The 20802-nt window shown below is 38.9% G+C and overlaps 1 protein-coding gene across 3 annotated transcripts in view; it reads left to right on the top strand.

Annotated features, from left to right (window-relative positions):
• phkb (phosphorylase kinase regulatory subunit beta) overlaps positions 1–20802 on the top strand; it is a 107108-nt gene that overhangs the window by 13255 nt on the left and 73051 nt on the right. For all 3 annotated transcript variants that reach the window (XM_023332822.1, XM_023332821.1, XM_023332820.1), the window contains 5 exons: positions 6179–6317; positions 10613–10712; positions 14110–14217; positions 14918–14998; positions 19515–19630. In XM_023332822.1, coding sequence (XP_023188590.1) covers positions 6179–6317; positions 10613–10712; positions 14110–14217; positions 14918–14998; positions 19515–19630 — 544 coding nt within the window. The remainder of the gene's footprint in view (positions 1–6178; positions 6318–10612; positions 10713–14109; positions 14218–14917; positions 14999–19514; positions 19631–20802) is intronic.

Raw genomic sequence — 20802 nt, forward strand, 5'->3', positions numbered from 1 at the left:
ACACGCTTTTGGTCACATCCAGCCTTTGTCTTGGATTTATTTTTTTAAAAACGTGGAGCTTTGTCTCTGGTATTTTTTGAAAGAGAGAGTTTGTCTTAAAAAATGGCGACTGCTACTTGTGCAGCGCATTTGATTAAAAAATTATGATGAATACTAATATGTCAGACATTAAACGTCAAACACTTTTTAATGTAACAACATTCATTACAGCATGTTGCAATGGATGTTAACTTACTTAAAGCTGGGTTATGTCACTTTTTTTTTACATATTTATTATGTCACCATGTTGTGAGAGTATTAGATAAGACAGATAATATGCGAAAAGATCAATTTCCTCTACCTCTTCCCAGAGCTAAATGTGCCGCTCCTGGGCAAAAACAACCAATCAGATTCAGGAGGAGGGGCTCGGAGCTGTCAGTCGACCTCGTGTAGAGAAACAGCTTACCATTACAGGAAAGCCATTTATCCACCATCAATGGTGGCCATGCTAATTAGCATTAGCATTGACAGGGAGAGGCTGCAGCATAGCAGAGAGAAAGAGGGTGCTTACAAAAGGGTGACTGGCAGCGCTATGACCCTCCTCCTGGCTCTGATTGGTTGTTTGTGACTGAGCCGAACAGATTATCTGTTCTATATTATATTGTCAGGACATAGCGACAGTTCTAAAAGGTATTTCAAAGAGGACTTTTCTCATAAAACCAGCTGCTTGCATGGATTAGAGGGGCCTCATGGTTTGGAGGGACAGTGTGTCTCCATAACACAACAGGGCGCTGACTTAGAGCCCTGGTGTAGAGACAACAGAGCACAAGCTCCCCGTCCCCTTCACCTTCTGTAAAAGAGGTAAAAAGTCACTTTGTGGGACACTTCTTAGCCTTAATAGTGCTAAAAGACACAGTGGAGTTGTAAATGTTTTCATTAATGCTGCAGTGTGTGGGCTGTAGGGAAATCTGGTCACACAAATAGAAAATAGCCATTAAATCCCAATACAGGAATGACTGTATTGCCCTAGTGCATGTGGTTAATTTGTCCCTTAATTACTCTATTGAGCAAACCAGCAGTCTGACTGGGAAAAGGTGGTGGAATACAGAATTTAAATCTAAACCAAAAAAGAAACAAAAATCTAATGTAAAGTATATGTTCTGCGTATAAAAAAATAATCATTTATGCAAATGAACAATGTTTAATTTTCTTATTTTATGAATAAATAAATTAAGGAAATAAAAATAGGTTATTTGTTAGAAGGGAAAAAATGTGTGCCTTTTTTTATGTACATTTTAGATAAAGTTTGAAAAGTTATGTTCTCAATACATATGACAAACTTCTGTCATTTCTTTCCTGTGAGTTGCCAGATAATGTTGCCCAAAAGATGGGATTTTCTTTTTTCTGCTGTTCTTTTTTTCTTACTCTAGAACTATTCTCCCCTCCCCTACCTGTTGCTGTACACTGCCAGCTAGCAGAAAAACGGCTAGTAAAGGTTTTATTTTGTTTTGCTTTTTATCCATGTTGACAAAAACCCACCAATTGAAGCAATTGAAAATACTCTGCCAGGCTCAACATTTGTATAAATGATGATCTCAGCAGGCTGCGTTTCTATTTCGCTCTCATGATATCTCTGTAAAGGTATCACGTTGCTTCTTCTTCTTCTTCTTTTTTTGTTGTTGTTTTTTTTCTCGTTATCATTTCTTCAGCCTGGCAGAGCAGTGAAATGGCCCATTGTGAAAGAGCAGCCTGTGTGTGCCTGAGACATTAGCTGCTGATTTAGTGGGACATTAGCTTGATGGATGGCGGCACAGAAAACTCCCAACAACAGATGATTTGCATGCCGAGAAACTTCTAGCCCGAGACCAAACAACATTCAGCCCCTCCATTGTTTATGCTCATTACTTTACTTTTTAATCCAGAATATATTGTTAAATCTCTCCAAAGCATTGCAGAAACAAATCACCTCTCACCTTACATGAAAAATTGAGATTTTTTTAAAAAAAATTTTAAGAAAACTCTTAAGAACTGGGTGAAATCTTTGGCATAGCGCTTTATCTAGACTAACACTGTTAACCTAAAATAATTTACTCTATGCAGACTCATTGATTATGTGTTCTCGCTAATAGCTCGCTCATGGTGGCAGCATGTAGAGTAACTCTGTAAAGCCAGTTCTGATTTATTCTTTTTCTAAACGTCTGTTCATCATTTTTAGGTTGAGACGTTTCACATTTGGACAGTTATTTGCTCTTGTTTAAGAAGCTATGCACCTGGCCGAATTTTTGCTCTACTTTTATTTTACTTTTGACCTCTTCCCATGATGTGTCACCATGGCAACATGGTATTGTGTTTTTTTTGTTTGTTTTTGTTTTTTTTACCTTGATGCAGCTGATTAGAATCTCAAAAGCTCAAATAATACTCTATGATCTCCTACTCCAATGATCTGCTTTCCAAACATACAGATAGAAATTCAAAGAAGCAAAAGCAAATGAGATGGATTAGCACTGCTTGCTAACGATGTGTGTCAGCCAGGACATGTTTCTGCTAAATTCAGTTGTTAGCATATCACGAGAGTCATGATGCTGTCATACAGCAACAGTGTCTTCAGTCAGAGGCCTCTACGGTTTTGTTGCAAGACTGACTGCTACTGGAGAGCCTTGCTGCCCACAGCATCTCCATCTACAACGAGTCTTTGGAGACATTTTGATGGTATGAGCTGCAGCAATGTTTTATCAAATAAAAAAAATTGAATTAAACATAATTTTACAAATATTAAATAAAAAGAACATTACAGACTTGATTTAGTTTAGCTAGCGTTCGCCAGCTGGTTGCAGCACAGATCTTTATGTTTGTGTGTTCCAGGTACTTCATTAGTACTTTACTAGGAGGTGGACTTTTTGAGAGGTTTATTATTAATCCGTCTAATTCGTCCCATTAATCACTTTATCTCTGCCAACGCGACAGCCACCCCCACTTCACCCACACACCGCTCCAGTCCGTCATTTCCATCTAGTACACACTACTTCCACTGTTTATTCTCACACACTCGTACATCCTTTCTGTCTCCACTGGACGTGCTCACACCACCTCACACACACCTTCATCATAATGTCTGTCCTCCTCTGTCTCTTTCGCAGTCACTCTTGATTCTTTTTTTCCTTCCCTCTCTTTCGTCCTGAATCAAAGCGCGATCCGCAGTGGACGGGCCTTTCATTAGCAGTGGAATAATGTTAGGAGGAAAAACGGAGCCGTCTCTCTGAACACATTAGTTATCATTGAGAAGACCTCTGCCTGACGCATCTCTCTGTGTCACTGTGTGATACTTTAGAGGACTATGATGTGTTTATGCTTTAAACCTCAGTCAACGTTTGTTTGTTTTTTTTTAAATCTTACTCCTGCTCTGTCTTCTTCTGTTGCTGGATTTTCCTAATAAAGCCCCGGCTGAATGTTTTAGACCCATTTTTTTTCTTCCCAAAGAAATGACTGGTCATTATCTGCTGTGGAGCTTTCCTCTCTCTCAGGTCTCACTAGAACGATTTGTTGATGCTGGGATTTTTGCTAGCTTAAGGTGGAACTGTGGGGATTAAAATGAATAGCAGCGGGCTGTTGAGCTCAGATCCAGCGTACATATTGCTGCCTTGCACATTGTAAGCTTTTATTCATATTTTGTCTCATTAAACCATAACAAATTAATTTAATTAAGGATATAGAATTTCACCATATCCTGGGGAGCTGAATACAAATTCATGCATCACCTTCTAGATTTTATTCCTAACAATGTAGAAGTACAGTTTGTTGCCTTGCAGCAAGAAACTCTTATTTACGAAGAGGAAAGGCTGTGCCATCCTTAGCAGTTAGCAATAACCACAATCAGCTGTTGCATCAATTTTGCTCATCCTCCTTTGATAAATGTTATCAATTTTAGCTCCCTTGGAGGAAATGTGAGCATGAATATCATATTTAAGGTCATGTCAGAGCATCTTAATCAGATCTACATCTGAATTTTGACTCAGTCACTTTGAGTCTTTTATTTTGATTTTTTTTTTTAAATTGTCTTTGCCAGTGAAAACCGTATTTTCTGACACATTCAATCAATAATTTACTGGGAGTTTTACCTTTAGGTTTGACTTTTTTGTTCTTTTTCAGACTGTAATAAGATGGTTTTATTGGCTTGTAAATGTATGAATGAAAAACATTTTGTGTGAACACAGGTTATCTTTGCCAAAAAAAAAAATCCAATTTGCTAAAAGAAATACAGAAATATTCAGTCAGGGGTGCAAAATTGCTTTCTCACAAAATTGCAACCATCCAGCAAATAGATTCCTGATCACTGTAAAAAGAGGCATGGGATCACTTAAACCTGCAGCTACTTTTTGAACACGAGGACACATTTAACGGGTACACCAAAAGCGAAATGAGGCAGAAAGCAGACATAATTACGTCGGGGATGCTACTGTTTTTGAAGTAGATTAGCCCCGTTGCCAGAAATGGTCAATTTTGTAAATCTAAACGAGTCTGCTTTTCGCCATCTAACACCTGCTAAACTTAGACAAAATTACAGGGTTTGCCATCTGCCTGCATTACCTGATACTTGTTCACCATCTGTTTAGTCACTACTCTGTATCTAGACACAATCAGACACAAGAGATATTTACCAGAGGGCAGGACAGATTTATATTTGTATTTACAGTTAGCAGGTTTATACTTCAGATGCTTTTAGGAAGATTCATTGTTAAATCAATGTGGGTGTAAAGTTTATGGCTCTTTTTTTTTCATTCTACATTAGTAATCTAAACCGCAAAGGTTTTTCAGGTTAAGGTCAACATGAGGGGCTGAAAAGGAGGAAGTTTCCTTGGCTCGTTTCCTCATTTCCTGTTTGACGTTGATGCAGAAGAAGAGAAAAAGACACAAAGTTATTGAGGCAAAAACTGAACTGTTAACAGTGGTTGTGTAACGACGGCTCTGTTTTGTGCTCTCAGCGTGGAGCCAGCAAACCGGCACAGGCTGAACATCTGAAAAGCTCCAACACGAAACGAGGAGAGTACGCATGTCCTGACGGAAACGATTAAATGCTAAATCCAACTTTTAGCGTTTTGGTTCAAGTCGCTTCTGTTGTGAAACTCGCAAGGACTGAAAGAAGCTGGAGTTTGAATGGAAAGTCAGCTTTGACCTTCTGTAGTCAAAAAATGAAAACGAAAACAATGATTACCACATTTATTTATCCTATTCGTAACTTAATGGCGTTTAATGCAGTGTATTCAATTAGAGTCATAAGAAGATGAAAGCTGCTGATGTTCTGCTCAAGGAGCCTGTTCATCTTTTACATTCAAGTAGTACAGAAAGAAATGAATACTGGTTGACCAAAACTAGATTAACCACAGTTCTTAGAATAAAGGACCAAAAGGGTTTCTGTCTTGTTCAAATCTCTATTTTTTGTAACGTTTTTCAGTCCAAAAGAAACAAAACAGGAACAAAATAGATTAAAACAGTTTCATCCTGAATAGCCTGCTGACATTTTGTCTGCAGGCTCTTTAGGAGGTTTGTCCTTTTTGCAAGGACCATAGTTCGACATGTTGTATCCAAGTCTCTCTCGTTTATCACAGCCCTTTTGCTACTCTTATTAATATTATTTTTTTTGTTCTGCATGCTTTTGTGCTAAATGTGAGGGTCATAGACATAGACCTTTTTTATTTAAATTGCAGTTTTGACTCCCTCAAAAACTAAAAGGGTGTTTAAAATTTAATCTGCATCTGAAGACGTTTTTTTTTTTTTCCCTCTCAATGCAGAGAACTGTGCAGAATGAAATGAAATGTTTACAGATTTTATCTTATGGATTAAGAACTTCAGTCTGTCCCATATATCTGTTACTTCTCCTTGTACATATGCATACATTGTTTTTTTTTGCATCACCGTTTTTTATGTTTTCTTTCCCATTCGAAATCAACGACAACTTCACATTAAACCAGTTGATCTTCAGTTTTCAGAACCAGAATCATTCGAGTCAGCCTTTATTGACATTGTACCAAGTGGACTGTACAGAAAATGAGTTTCAGTGCAGCCCACCCAAAGAACAACAACAAGAAAATGACAAACAAACAACGTAAGACATGCGTAGACGGGCGCCTGAGGCTGCAGCCATCACTGGAGTTTTACTAAGATCCATTTTGCTCCTCTCTTTCTCTCTTCTGCCTTTATCCAGTAAAAACAACCATCCTGAACTACCAGAGCCCCACTACTGGGCTCTTCCCCGTCAAGACATTCTCCGACATGAAGGAGGCAAAGGTCCGGGACTCTCTGTACTGCGCTGCTTGTGCCTGGGCCCTGGGGATGGCATACCGGTTAGTAAACCTCTCTGACACGGGTTATGTTTCATCATTTGAATCTTTATTTAAATGATAAGGCTGTTGTATGATTTGAAAAACCTCCTGTTTTTGTCACTGTTTATGGCTGATGATATATTTGAAATCTTGTGCTTATTTTGGGGGCTGTTTTCATGACTAATTTAGCTAATTAATGAGGTGCTTCATAATTATGGTAATACTGCATGATTACTTGGCAGAGAGCTGGACCATGTGTAATTGTGGAATATCTGTCACCACACACACACACACACACACACACACACTCAGGTGATTGTGTGTCTCAGTTTCCTGGCTTTGCTGTTTTTTGAGCAAAGCCTCTCTTGACTGCAATAGTTTATGGTTTTATTTTGTGTTTAATTGAACCAAAACCTTCATGAAATACTGAAACTGAGTGTAATCTCCTCAATATGTCAGTCCCTGGATAACAACTTAAAGAAAAACATATGGTGCTTTGGAAAAATAATCATACCCTTTGAACTTTAAACACTAAACATGTTCAACATTTTAGCATATTGAGATTTCTTTGTTATTCAAAAATACTTATTGATCCCAAAGGGAAATAATACGTTGTTGCTTAACTCGTATATTAATTCAAAATTCTCCCGAGTTATTGTTGATAATGACGCCTGCAGACAGGAAGAAATCTCTGCCACCGCCTTCATTTTTTAACTTCGCTATCAGATTCACGTCAGGCCACACCACAACGTTAATAAAACCTCTGAGTCATGTTGGAAAAATTCAAAGATTACCTTAAGGCCAAATCTGCCAGGAGTATGAATAATTTAGGACTTAGCTGTGAGTCCAGCTGTTCTCTTGAGGTCCTGGAGGTTTCTTAGAAAATATTAAAGAACAAGAAGCAAAAAAATAAATAAATAAATTGTGGTGCAGCTTAAAATCCATGTCAGGTTATAAAACAAAACTTGAAATTTATGGTTGAAGCAGAAAATGATTCAGGGCTGTTAACAAAACACAATATGTAAAAAAAAAAGAGAGAGAGAAATAAACGGCTAATATGTCTTCAGATTTTAAAACAAGAGTGCTACATTAGCATCTCACTCAAGTGCTAGAAAATCCTCTCTATCAGCTTCCCTTATTTGATTAATTCCTCACTGATTAGTGTCTTGAGAAAAGGGCATTTCCCTGAAGTGTGAATTAAAAAAAAAGACAGAGAAAAGACAGAAAACTATGGAGAAAGGAAGATATGATGATGGTGGGACTAAAATGGTTTGTAGTTGAAGAACAGGCTAGAAAACGGGAGGAATGTCAGGGAGGGGTAAGGTCAGCAGAAAGAGTGTGTGACGAGATAAGAGGCATATCCAGGCAAAACAAGGGATGGGAAGGAAAAGCGAGCGAGGAAATTAGATTGTGGGGGAAGACGGAGTGAAAGAGAGGAGTAAAAATAGAGTGTACTCCAGTGATGTGACCAGCGGCACATCCCAGTCATCAGTCATGGCTGCCTCCTGTTAGAATTGTCACTGGGATTTAATTAAGATGATTCTCATCTGACAGGCTTGGCTTGTGCCATTACTTACTTCAGAGTCGGCTGCCGCGTGTGTGTGTCTGAGCGAGTGTGAGACACTCAGGGATCTGATGAGTGGCTGGAATTGCTACAACCCCTGCTCTAAGTGCACATGATTTCAGCTCTTCCTTTGACCTTTATGCTAATGTTTTATATATGTGCTGCTGGGACAGTTGTTGTAGTTATGTTGCCATCGAAACTCTCTCTTAATTTTCTAAGTAATCAGAAAATGGCAAGTGGTGAGTAAAGGTTTAGTGTATTTGTCCAAACAGGATGGACAGTCGTCTCTACTTTACATATTTCCTCTTAAGCCTGTTGCAATAAGCAATGAATTGATTAATTGTATAATAAATCAATAATTTCCATTTACATGGCCGTTTTTCCTCATGTCTGTATCTTTTACTACCAAAGTGTGGATGACAAAAGTCTTCAGTTTGGTGCTTCAGAAGTCAAGTCTGAACTTGACGTCTTTGTGGAAGAATAGCTTCGTTTACAGAGATTTCAGTTTCCATTTTTGTTTATTTATTTAAAGTGTACTTTTGTTCTAGTGTGTAATGTTTGTTGGAAAAGAAAGCGTTTTATCTTTGAGAATGTGTTCTTACATTGTTATGCCGTTACTGTGAAATGACTTGAAAATCATCTCAGAACAACGATATTATCGTTTATCGCAATAACGTCTGACGATTCATTGTGACAGGCCTGTTCCCTCTTTTCCCAAAGCATGAAAACGTTTTTAAATGCTCAACAGATGAGCAGATATCTTACCGAGAGTAGCTTGTTTCTGTTTATTCCATCACTAAATACTGATCGAGAATTATGGTACTTGGAGTAGCTCTGTTATGCTTGTTCTTTGTAGACTTTTCTTTTTGGATATAACACTGTTTTGTTTTGTTTTTTTGTCTTTTGGACAATCATTTTTTGGTTTTGGAGGCTGTGCAGCTGGGATAATATTTTTAGTCTTACTACTTTTACTTTTAGACATTTGCAGTGATGTGTTTTGGCAGTCAGGAGTTTGTTTCGATACGGCCGGGAGCAGCTGCTTAGCATCTCAAAAGTTGAAATAGTACCTTAGCTTCGACCTCGAAGTTCCCAGGTGTTACGTCGGCCTGCGCTTTTTTTTTTTTTTTTTTCATCAGTATGCACACACGGTCCCGGCCTGTAGCCACGGCGCTCTGCTCCCCCACCGAGGGACTACAGCAATCTGCCAAGTTTAGTGGTGAAACAGCAATTGGTGAGAGGCATTAGTGAATTTTTTTTTTTTTTTTTTTAAAACAGCACATGGAACTAGCTGCGTTAACACAGAGAATCCAGCGCTGAACTGTAACAAATCAAGAGCTTATAAGATGAGTGGCAAGTCAGGTGAAACACATGGGGATGATAAAGAGAAACTAAACACAAATGCATAAGAATGAACTAAGAAGTGAATACAAAGGAATAAAATATATGGTAAGACCTTTTGAGCAATAATTAGTACAGGGAGATGAACAGGATAAAGCAACACTTTAACTCTGGTAAGAACACAGTAGAACATGAAAGGGAAAAATCTAAAAGAAAAAAAAAACATTAAGGATTTTTTTCCCAGACGACAAAAGCTGAGATAATATTGCTACAGTGCCATGGTTTTGTTCATACCATGCCTATACAAAAAATAATGTTTTTGTACTGTAATAGTAAGAAGCTGATTGAAATCCTAAGTGTGGAAGGAACAAATAGCTTTTTATGTCTTTAAGGGTTTTTAAATATAAATCTGTTTTTTCGATGTTATTGTTCATGTTAACATCAACGCCATGAGGCTTGATGTTGAAAAGTGGCTCCATTACACTTTAAATTTGACTAATGTGATTGAGAACTGTCTTTGTTCTTCAGTAGTTTTCTTGGACAGAAATTATCAACTATAATCCAATAGATGGATCGACAGCCACTTTTCAGCTTCATATTTGGATTCCAGTTTTCCTTTCCATTTGAAGTGCTGGGTAGCCTTACGGCCCTATTGCCAGCAAAACCATCATGGGGGAAATGTACATCTGGTCAGACAAGGCCAGATTCAAACACTGGCCAGTCATCTGTAACATCTAAGTGCCTAAAATATCACCTGGATGCAAAATGTCTCATTTATCCATAGGAATGACAACACATTTATAATTACACAAACAATTGTCCTTCCCTTGCTGAAATGGGGGATTTGTTTACAATCTAATAACAAATGTATGCATGTTGTAAAATGAGGCATGAATAAAGTGAAACATTAACAGAAATTCCACACTCACAAAATGCCGTCACGTTTTCGAAACAGTGCATTGTCGAACAAAAACAGCCGTGATGATGGTTGACGATCTTCATCATCTGAAACTCGGATGATGACACGGTGTAGGCAGTGTTATGGTAAAATGATCTCAGAACAACGATATCATCGTTTATCACAATAACTTCTTCGACAATTTATCGTGACCGGCCTTGGCCCTCTTTTTCCACAGCCTGAAAAGTTTTTAAATACTCAAGAGATGAGCAGAAATCTTGCCAAGAGTGTCTTCTATCTATTGCTTTGCTGTCAGTAGAATGTAGTCAGATGCTATAATTAACTATTTGACTTCTGAGGTTCTACTGATAAATGCTAATTAAGCCTCTCTTAGGTCTGTTTTTGTGAGTGGATCATCATTCCTGTTCTGTTAGAGAGACCATCAGTTCCGTCGTTTCATTCATGTCCTGTGTGAACAGCGCTGTTAAAGTCCTTTTCTCTTCCCTCACCGTGCAGGCGCATCGATGATGATCTGGGCCGCACGCATGAGTTGGAGCATTCTGCCATCAAGTGCATGAGAGGGATCCTCTACTGCTACATGAGGCAGGCCGATAAGGTGAGTTTGTTCCAGCGTCTGCTCTTAAGTTGCTGTTTTCCTCAGGAAAGCCTGCAGTGACGCACAGTTTCCTATCAGAAGTACATTTCCATGCAGAGAGCCTCTAAAGCAGCGGAGGCATCTTGTTCCCTTTGTTCGTATTCCTGCAAATGACAACAGGAAGAGGATGGATGCTTCAGTCCTCAGGGCTTAATAACACACTATCCTTTAATTACCTCGGACTTTTGCTCCGAACGGGAACATTTCATGCCACGTCTGCAGTAAACCTAATGAGCGCGCTTTGCCTTATGCAGCCAAAGTAGGGCCAAGTGGATCTTCTGGCTGGATGTTGTTGTTGGTCTTCATGAGCAGCGTCTTTTCAGAGTGTGTGTTCTCTTGCTGCGTACGCGCGTGTTTGTGTGTGTGCACTCTGAGAAAGCCGCTCTGCTTCGTCTCGTCTCGACCTTCACGACCTAATTCAGAGAAGAGCTTTCCTGTGTCTTAATTACAAAGCTGCGTTTACACAGTTAATTACACAAAGCGCCGTTCGTCATTTACCCGTCTCCAGCACTTAAGAACTACATGGAGGTTTTATTGAAGATGTAAGGCCGATGTCTGCATGAAGGAACCTCTTCAGGACGTTTCATGTCTTTTTCCTTACAATCACATGAAACATAAAATTTTAGTATTATTCACAAGAGATAACTGTTGTACACTTAGATTACCAAAATAAAATGGATAAACTGGGTACACTCTAGACATGCTGCCAGGGCAGCACAAATAATACACTAGATGTATAATTAGGGATACACGATATACAGGCACCAACATCGGCACTGGCCGATATTAGTCATTATTAAACATATCTGAATCGATCCGATAAGTAAAACTGAGTAAGCAGTGGGGTCATTTTTTTTTCAAAATGTCAAAGTAGGTTTGTAAAATATTTACATATTATTGGTAAATATCTGCTATCAGCTGTCAATATTGGCTCAAATGTTTATGTCGGTTCATCCCTACATTGCAACCATGCACACGCACTCACACCTAATTGCAAATCTGGCAAACCGAGTTACCCAACAGTCATGTTTTTAGAGTATGGCAAGAACCTGGAGTACCCGGAGAGAACCCAGGGGGAACATGCAGACTCCATGCAGAAAGACCCCACGCCCAGGATTCGATTCCGGAACCTTCTGGCTGCCAGGCAGCAGGGCTACAAGCTGTGCTGCTGCACCTTTAAATCCCATTAACATCACTTGTTTCAGATCATTCCCATTACAGTGGGGTATTAGAAAGAATACTTGGGGGGCTACACTCAACTTTTGATTGTGCTTTGTAGCAATTACAACAAATTTTTCAAGAGTGGAGCCAGTTGACATTTTGGCTTTATTGGAGTGAGATTCAGGTGGTCCACTAAAGAAAGAAAAAAAGCATCTTTTATGGAAATATGTGCGTCAGAACTCATTGGACTCTATGCACACTTATGTTTATATCCGTATTACTGTGGGATAGCAAGAAGTGGAGCAGCTCCAGAAAAAATAGGGCAGAGGGTCTCGACTACAACCCAGCTATGTAGCAACACGAAGGCAGAAAAGGGTGGGAAACGGTAGAGCGGCAGACAAAAGACAGGGTGTCTGCAAAAGAAAAGATAAAGATACAAAGAGCAAAAGGATGGTGAATGAAAACCGTAGAGTGCATGATAGAAAGCTGAAAAGGAAGACTTGAGGAGAGAAAAAAATCAAGGAGAAAGGCAGTAAGGCTTCAGGACTGAGATGGTAGAGAGAGAGAGAGAGGAGGGAGAAAAGGGAAACAAATGAGGGAAAGATGGGACAAAAGGCCAATTATTTATAACTGCATGACAGGACTGGCAGCACAGCTGTTATTTAGCATGGAGCTGAGTCGATGCAGCAAACAAGCACAAAGCCACCAACAAGCCACCGAACAAAACAACGTAGCCAAGAAACCGTGGAGGGCTTATTACAAACCATGTCACAGACTGAGTGACCTGAATGTGACCCTTATCTGCCACAGAGCAGGATGCAGTCCGCCCCACACAGCATCCCTTTACGGTCGTTCCTCATGGGACGAGCATGTTCACTCGGAAATAAAAGATTATGTTCAATATGTGTCACTGGCACAGTTAGAGCCGCTTCTGCTGCATCGCCGGATGTGATTTAAGACTTAAAGCGCCGGCAACAAACGGTGACAGGTTCCAGGACCGCACTGTGGTTTGCAGAAGTATTCATTTTACATTTGATCACATCAAAATCACTAGCTGTAATGTATTCCAATGAGATTTCAACAAAAGTATTCAGTTTCCTGGACGGTGTGCCTGTGCATTCAGTCCCCCTGACTCAGCACTTAGTGAAACCGCCTCTTGCTGCAGATAGATGTCTTATTTTTTTATTTGTCTACAAGCTTTGTATGCCTACAGATCGACCTTTTGCTGTAGTTTTTCTTAGCCCAGTCTCTTTTTCTGGTTATGTCTCCAATCAACCTCCCAGAACATGATTCTGCTACCACCATGCGTTGCTTTGGGAACGGTGTGTTCAAGGTGATATCTGGTGATAGTTTTCCCACATATGTAACCTTTTCGATCCTCCACAGTTACCATGGTTCCTTCAAGGTTTGCAGTTTAGGTTTGCAGTCGTTCCATACTCTTTGCATTTCCAGATGACTGAGCAGAGCTGGGTGACACATTCAAAACTTTTCATTTAGTTTTATAACCTAAACCTGCTTTTATTGCTGTTCCTTTGATTACAAAGGAACAGCAATAAAGAAAACTTTGTTCTCTAAAGTTCTCTAATTACAGGAAAATATGGATTTTCACTGACATCAAATCACAGAAATGTAAACTATGTTTATGGGGTAAAGTGACGCGGCAGGCACTGGTTCAAATCCCGACACGATGACCTTTGCTACACATCTAACTATTCTGTCACAACCCACCTTCCTGTCAACTTACAATCAAAAGCCACTAGAACCAAAGATCCATTAAAAATTTTTTTATTTCTTCTAAAAGCAGTTAATTGCTGTTGATTTTATTTAGGAGGTTAAAAATGAGGTGAACACAACACCTCTTGATGGCTATTGTAATCAAATAAATTGGAAACTATCAATTTATTTCCACTTTTAAATATACACTACTTGTTGTGACATAAAACCCAGCACATTTTGTGGTTGTAATGTGAAGAAATGCGGAAAGTTTGAGGATGAGGAAAGGTTCGAGAATGCTTTTGTAAGGCACCATATATTTGCCTTCTCTGTCTTCCTGTGGACGGTTTCTTCCTCACCTTTTCAAAGTTGTTACCGTGTCGAAATCAAAAGCAACGAAAGAAATCTCTGCCTTTATCTCCCTCTGCACCATCTTCACCCGTCTTATCTCACCCACCTCCGCCTGTGTTCGTCTCTCTGTCAGGTGGAGGAGTTTAAAAATGACCCCAGCCCCTCCAAGTGTCTCCACTCCGTCTTCAACGTGGACACCGGCGACGAGGTTTACACCTACGGCGACTATCACCACCTACAGGTGAGTCAGCAAACAGCCAGCTGTAGAAACGAGACGGCTTATCTTATTTTTTTTACTACAATCTGAATATTCAGATTAATGGCGATATAGGGTGTGGGGGGAAAGTCACTTTCAGATCAAGTTAGGATGTTAGGATGAGTAAACCTTGTTAAAGATAAAACGGTGTGAATAAATGAGCAAATAAATGACACATTATCAAGTATTAGTCCTGCAGCCTTTCTCTCTCTCTCTCTCTGTATGAAAGGCGAATGTGCTTTAAACTGGGGCTCAGACAGTTTATTCTTCTGTCAATGGTATTGAAAGAGGTCAATTTGGTGCGCTGCATTTGGATGGAGTCTGTACTTCCAGTGAAGCGAGTCCAATACAAGCGAGAGAGCCAGAAATTGAAAATCAAAATAAGGCTGCAAAGTCACCGTGCTGCGACAAAGACGCTGAAAAATCAACAAGGGCGTATAGAAGTGAAGGATTTGCTTTTCACATTAAGTCCTTTGCTGTTGTTTTTTTCTTTCACTTTATTATTGATGATGTCTCGGTGTCACTTCTTCTAGCTAACATAAAAGACATGTCTTGTTTTTTTTTTTTTTGCAGTATGCAACGGTTTTTGGCTGAACTGAATTTGAGAGTAGCATGCGGCGTAGCGGAAATGACGGTCGTTTCTCTAACATTGCTTCACTCCCAACCTTTTCTGTCGTCGCTGCAGATCGATGCGGTTTCTCTGTTCCTGCTGTACCTGGTGGAGATGATCTGCTCCGGTCTCCAGATCATTTACAACACCGATGAGGTAAACAAGACACCAGAAAGCACAAAAATAAAAAAAAACATAGACATTTTACACTTGTGCCATTTTGGAAGCAATTAGAAGCTGGTCCAAACATTTTATAAGCATGTGGTTAAGTAATTACACATTCAGTAGTAATAAATTTCTTCCTTTAGGTTTGTTTTCCATCCAGTGAACTTCTCTGCTTGATTTACTTAAAAAGACATGTTCACATTTACATATCAATTTTAATGGAATTTGAAAATGTGCTTTCAAATGTTCTTCATTATGAATCTAAAAAATATGATTACATAAATTGACACCTGACGAAGCTTTAGAAATCACTGCACACTAATCTAAGCTATTCAAACGTTATATATACACATTATGAAACAAGACACCAGTCAAGTAAAATGGATAATTATAGAACAAATTATTTCTGCATTTGTAATAGCAGAGCGATGAAGCACAACAGATGTTTTAGAACATTTGCTATTTATTACACATGAAGAGGTTGCAACCGACTATCAACTACTGTATCCACTTATCAAGCAAATTAAATAAAGAGAGCTGTCACAAATTAAGGCGACTGTAAGTCAAGTATCGTCAGCCATAGTAAAGCAGACAGCTGAAGCAGTTTTAGTTTAAAACTGTAAAGAAAAGGCACCGTGTAACAAAACTAAGGCATAAAAATGTTAACATCATGACTGTCTTTAGCCAGTTGTGTCAATCTCAAGTCACACAAGTGCTGTTCTAATTGTAGAGGTCCATTAAAGAGTCCTGCTTTAATTTCTTTTATCTACATTTAAATACAAAGAATCACTTCCAACTTTTATCATATGAGCTACAATTACAGTAGTTTTAATTTCCCTCTGGAAATCAAATCGTTCTCGATATTAAAAAAAATTTGTTTTCTACGTCTGTACAAAATATTACCTCCCACTGAGATTTTAAAGGGGCAGTATTATGTAAAAGCGACCTTTGTTGGGCTTTGCTTTATGTCATAATGTTATTCCCTCATTAGAAACAGAGTCACAGGGGGAGGACTGCTCCCCCTGTGACTCTCCCACTCGGCTCCTTCAGACTAGCCAGAGCAATTAGCAAACACCTGGTGGAACTGCACATCTGCTGAGCTCATCATAGGAGCTGCTTCTCAGTGAAACTCTAACCCTTTGACATTGTCAAAAAGTTAATAGAGGAGCCATGTTGTGATGACTTCCTGAAGGCGGAGTTCCAGAAAGAGCAGGAGTTTTTAAAGAGACAGAGGCCCAATTTCAAGGCATTAAATTACAAAGTAAAATGTATTTTCTGTCACATTTGATATATGTATATAGCATTGTTTTAGCAACTGCAGTTAACATAAAAATTAGCTATTTTACAGCACAATGTGGCTGGATAACACACATCACTGCCCCTTTAAAAGTATCTGATAGAAACTGTAGGCCTCCAAATTTGGGCTTATTTGAACTAAGCTCAAAGCAGATGCCACAGATCCGACATAAAAGCAGAATCGGAGGGGGGAATATCTCTCTTTCATAGGAGTTCTTGCATTTATAGTCTCTGAAACGCTTAGTTAACTTCACCAGGAAAAAACCATTTGGATGATCTCCGTATGGAAGTCTAAATGTCCTCCTGGGAAATGATCTGTTCACATTTTATTTGAGTGATTTGTGCCTTTATTACCTAAAATCTGTCTCTTCCTGTACATTGATTTATCTGTCCAGCATGGGGTATTTTTTTATCTTCAGCTCTTAATAAAACAAAAAACAGACCTAGTCGCTCGTTAGGTTTCCACAGCGTACCTTTATTTTTTATTTTTTATTGTGTGGCCTCTAGGAGCAACAAGAACATCATTAATTCAGTTAGCTTAACAGCCAACTCATTCACAGCTTTACTTACTGCTACGGAGCAGTGAAATTTGTGCCCCTGGTAGAGAAATCCATTTGTTTACTAAATTGAGCTCATCTGAAGAAAGCAGAAATGCGGTCAAATATTATTCCGCTGAGCAATTAATGCATACTGCCTGCACTTTGTTTAGACGCCCAAACGCACACGTATATCACCTTGGTAACCTCCCGTTTTTCTCCATTTCTTACCACTGACAAAACAAATTAACAATGCAATGTTTTATGTTTATGAGGGCAGTCGCGGCTGTGCAGCAGCTTTTTCTGCCTAGTTAGACAGCGCTTACCAAATTGCATAATTCAAACCGAAGCGGCCTGCGCCCCAAACCCCGTATTAGCAAACATCAGAACCACTGAGCAGGAGCTTTTGTGATTGCTGCTCCCACTGAAAGCTGTTTGAAATGTATTTCATTCAGACTAATCACATTAGTGCCGTATTTATTAGCCTGTTGTAAGCTGTCACTGCTTGTGAAGTCTGTGGGCTTCCTCCAGGCCGAGCCTGGAAGCTGCATTGCAGTGTTTTCTTTTCTCTTTTTTTATTTCCTTGCGATTGCAAAGAAAGGCTGCGCACGTCTCTTGAAGGAAAGATTCACCATCAACCTTCTGCCAGATGTCATTTTCAGTCTCATGATGCATGAAATGCTGCGACTCATTGCCTTGCATGCATCACAATCTCCTTCTTTATCTTTTTTCTTTTGCTTGTTTTGCACTTCACAAGTCTGGTGTTCAACTGGCCCAACGCAAAATAATGCATTATATGGTGTGTATTTGCATTCTGTCTGCCTCTGGTACCCTTTAATAAATTCTGTGGAATTAGGTGAGTCAAAAATCCCCTAATTATTAAATGGAGTGCACATGTCTAATTTAATCTGTGAAGGCCGCCGAGTTTTGCTAGAAAAGCTTAGTGAACAAACTGCATCATGAAGGTTAATACAGCAGGCAGGTCAGGGGGAAGGTTTCGCACTTTTGCATCATAAAGCAATCATTATTGTGCTTTCCAGGCACATTTCACAGCACAATCAATAAACTATCTTAACTTCATTTGTTATACAAATGCTGCATGCATATCAAACAAAAGAAATTTGACTTCATAATGGTACTTCACTAAACTGGGCCTCTGTCTCTTTAAAAACTCCTGCTCTTTCTAAAGCTTCTCGTTCGGGAAGACATCACAACATGGCTCCTCTATTAACCCTTTAACAATGTTTTTATAGAAATGCCCTAGAAGGCCTGGGTTATGTAATAGTGTGAAATTGCTTCTATTATTATTGACTACAATGGAGTCTGAGTGGGGGATTAAATCCACTCCCCATTTTAGATTTTAAAAACTATCATTTTGTGTTGATCTTTCTTGTATAAATTGATGAAAGTTTCTGGTTGTGATTTGCCAAATGTGAAAAAAGCTCATCGGCTGCGGATGTTTGGGTAAAAGTAGAAAGTACTTAGCTTTCCACATGTATCCCGTGTTCACAAACTCCGTCCCAAAACAGAAGCAGGATTAGTAATCTGGCTGGCATCAGTAAGACAGAGCGGCTTGTTTTGGCCAGTGGGCAGTAACATTCATTAAGATACCATTAAGATACTGAAGAGTTGCTCTCGTTAATCATTCAAGTCATAAAAGACGCAGCAAACACCTTTCTCATTCTTCCTGCCTGGCCTCCTTCTCAAACTGGCCTATTTAAAACCTGCGCAGGCTCTTTTTTTTTCCCCTCCATCTTTCTCTTTTACTCATTCTTTCTTTTTTTTTCCTCACTGTGCCATTTCAGATTAAACCTCCCGTCACTCAGGTACACATGAAAGCACAGCTGCGTTCAGGTCTTTTTAATGATGCAAGACCAGAAAGTCTTCGCACTTTTCTTTTTCCCCCCCAACGTCTTGCATCTAGAAGTCAAGGTTTTGAGAACTCACAGGTCGTAGCAGTGTCTTTCCATGACGCGTGCAAGAAAAGTCGAAGGCTACATTCGGTAGTAGTTTAGTAATAAATCACCAATAAATTGGCAAGAGATCGAAATCAGGCAATGTTTCCGATTGTTGATCTGCAGGATAAATATCCAGACAAATCTGGGTTTGTATCAAATATTGAACTCGTTTTCAAAGGAAAAGCCTGATCGGTGCATCTTTTCGAGTTCTAAATGCTACTTTATGGTTTTAATGAATTCAAATATCGCAACAAGTGAACATTTTGTTGTAAGCTCCTTGTTTTTTTTTGTTTTTTTGTAGGTGCCTTCACATATATTAATGGCACACTTTATGAGTTAGTTGAGACCTTGTCTGTAGCTGCAGGGAGAGTTTCACCTTGAGTGCTGATGAGAAATCAGTTTTCTCCTGCTCTTCGGTAACCTTAGTAATCAGCCTTACATCCTTCATCTTCCCAAATCAATAAAGAAGGTCATTCGGTATTGTACAATCGTGTATTGTTGTATCTCTGTGTCCTGTGTGTTTGTATCAATGTGTGGGTGCAGCATAAATCATGTGCTGCAATTGCTTTTTTTTTTCCCATTTGGGAACATGTTTACGACCACCAGCTCCGGCTCTCTCGGTGTGTGTGATCGTGTGTTGTGTGTGTTGTGTTTGCTCCCTGTGTCCCAAGCCTTTCTGCTTTTGGATGTTTCGATGTTTCTGTTTTTGCCTCTCAGGTTTCCTTCATCCAGAATCTGGTGTTCTGTGTGGAGAGAGCCTACAGGGTGCCCGACTACGGCATGTGGGAGCGAGGCAGCAAATACAACAACGGCAGCACAGAGCTGCATTCCAGGTCAGTCGGTCCGGAACAAAAGGCGCATGAAGATGTTCTGGAATAAAAAAAAAATAATAAATCCTATAACATGTTGAAACATCTAGGACAAATATCTGTTTTCTATACCAAGGGTTTGTTATAATTGTTCTTATTGTGCCTGTCAAACTATTATTTTCCAACACAAAACCGTGTTTCTCTGGAATTTATTAGAATAAAATAATCATTCCAAATAATCACAGACGTTCTAAAGGCAAAGGGATGAAAACAAAATGGACTCAGCGTGTGTCTGTGTGTTGGATCCGTTTATGTAGGTATCAGTCTGCAGACCTCAATCTATGGAAGTCTGACAAAGTAGAGGAGGGCAGAGTGATTCAAAATATTGATAATATCAATATCACGTTAGTATCAGTATCTGATCAAAACTTAAGTTTTAGATTATTGAATTTATTTTTTGTTTCTCAACTTTATCTCAAAAATATTTAGTTTGGATTTGTTCTGAAATTATAAATTTTTGTACTTTAAGGGAAAAATGGACACATATGTACATTTTCTATTGTTTCTGTCTATCATGTTGATGTTATGTAATGTATCTTGTAGACACCTATATATCTAAATGCCGTCCCTGATTTTAACACAATATATTTAAATGGAAAGACCACAGAAACACCTAAGCTCAGAAGTTTGATCACATGTCAAACTTAAATAATCAATATCAGCATCAGTATTGGTGATACTGGACCTGTATTTACTTTATTATCGAATCGATTTTAAAATATGCAGCATTGCTCACCTCTACCAAAAAGCTGTAGAATCACATATTGCACTTGCTGTAATACACCACTCTGGGAAATAAAACCTCTATTATTACCCAATGTTTGCTCAAATAAATCTGAAAAATCCTGATCATACTTCTGTTTTGAGTCATTTGATGTAAACGTATTTCAAATCAAAACAAAATCCAAACTTAAGTTTTATTACAAAAAATTATACATGTTTTTATATAAATAAATAAAAAACATATATATATATATTTTAAGTACCAAACTAAACAGAAGTTCTCTAAGTGATTCCTGAACTTTAGTCCCGCCCCCTTCATCTGTGTTTGATCCAGTTCTCTTCATGCACCACAGTCTGATGTAGAAATAAAAGCTGCTGCTTCTCAACATGATCTCCTCAGTCAGACGGTTTAC

This window comes from Xiphophorus maculatus, chromosome 4, assembly GCF_002775205.1.
Source record: "Xiphophorus maculatus strain JP 163 A chromosome 4, X_maculatus-5.0-male, whole genome shotgun sequence".
In the NCBI taxonomy this organism is placed as follows: Eukaryota; Metazoa; Chordata; class Actinopteri; order Cyprinodontiformes; family Poeciliidae; genus Xiphophorus; species Xiphophorus maculatus.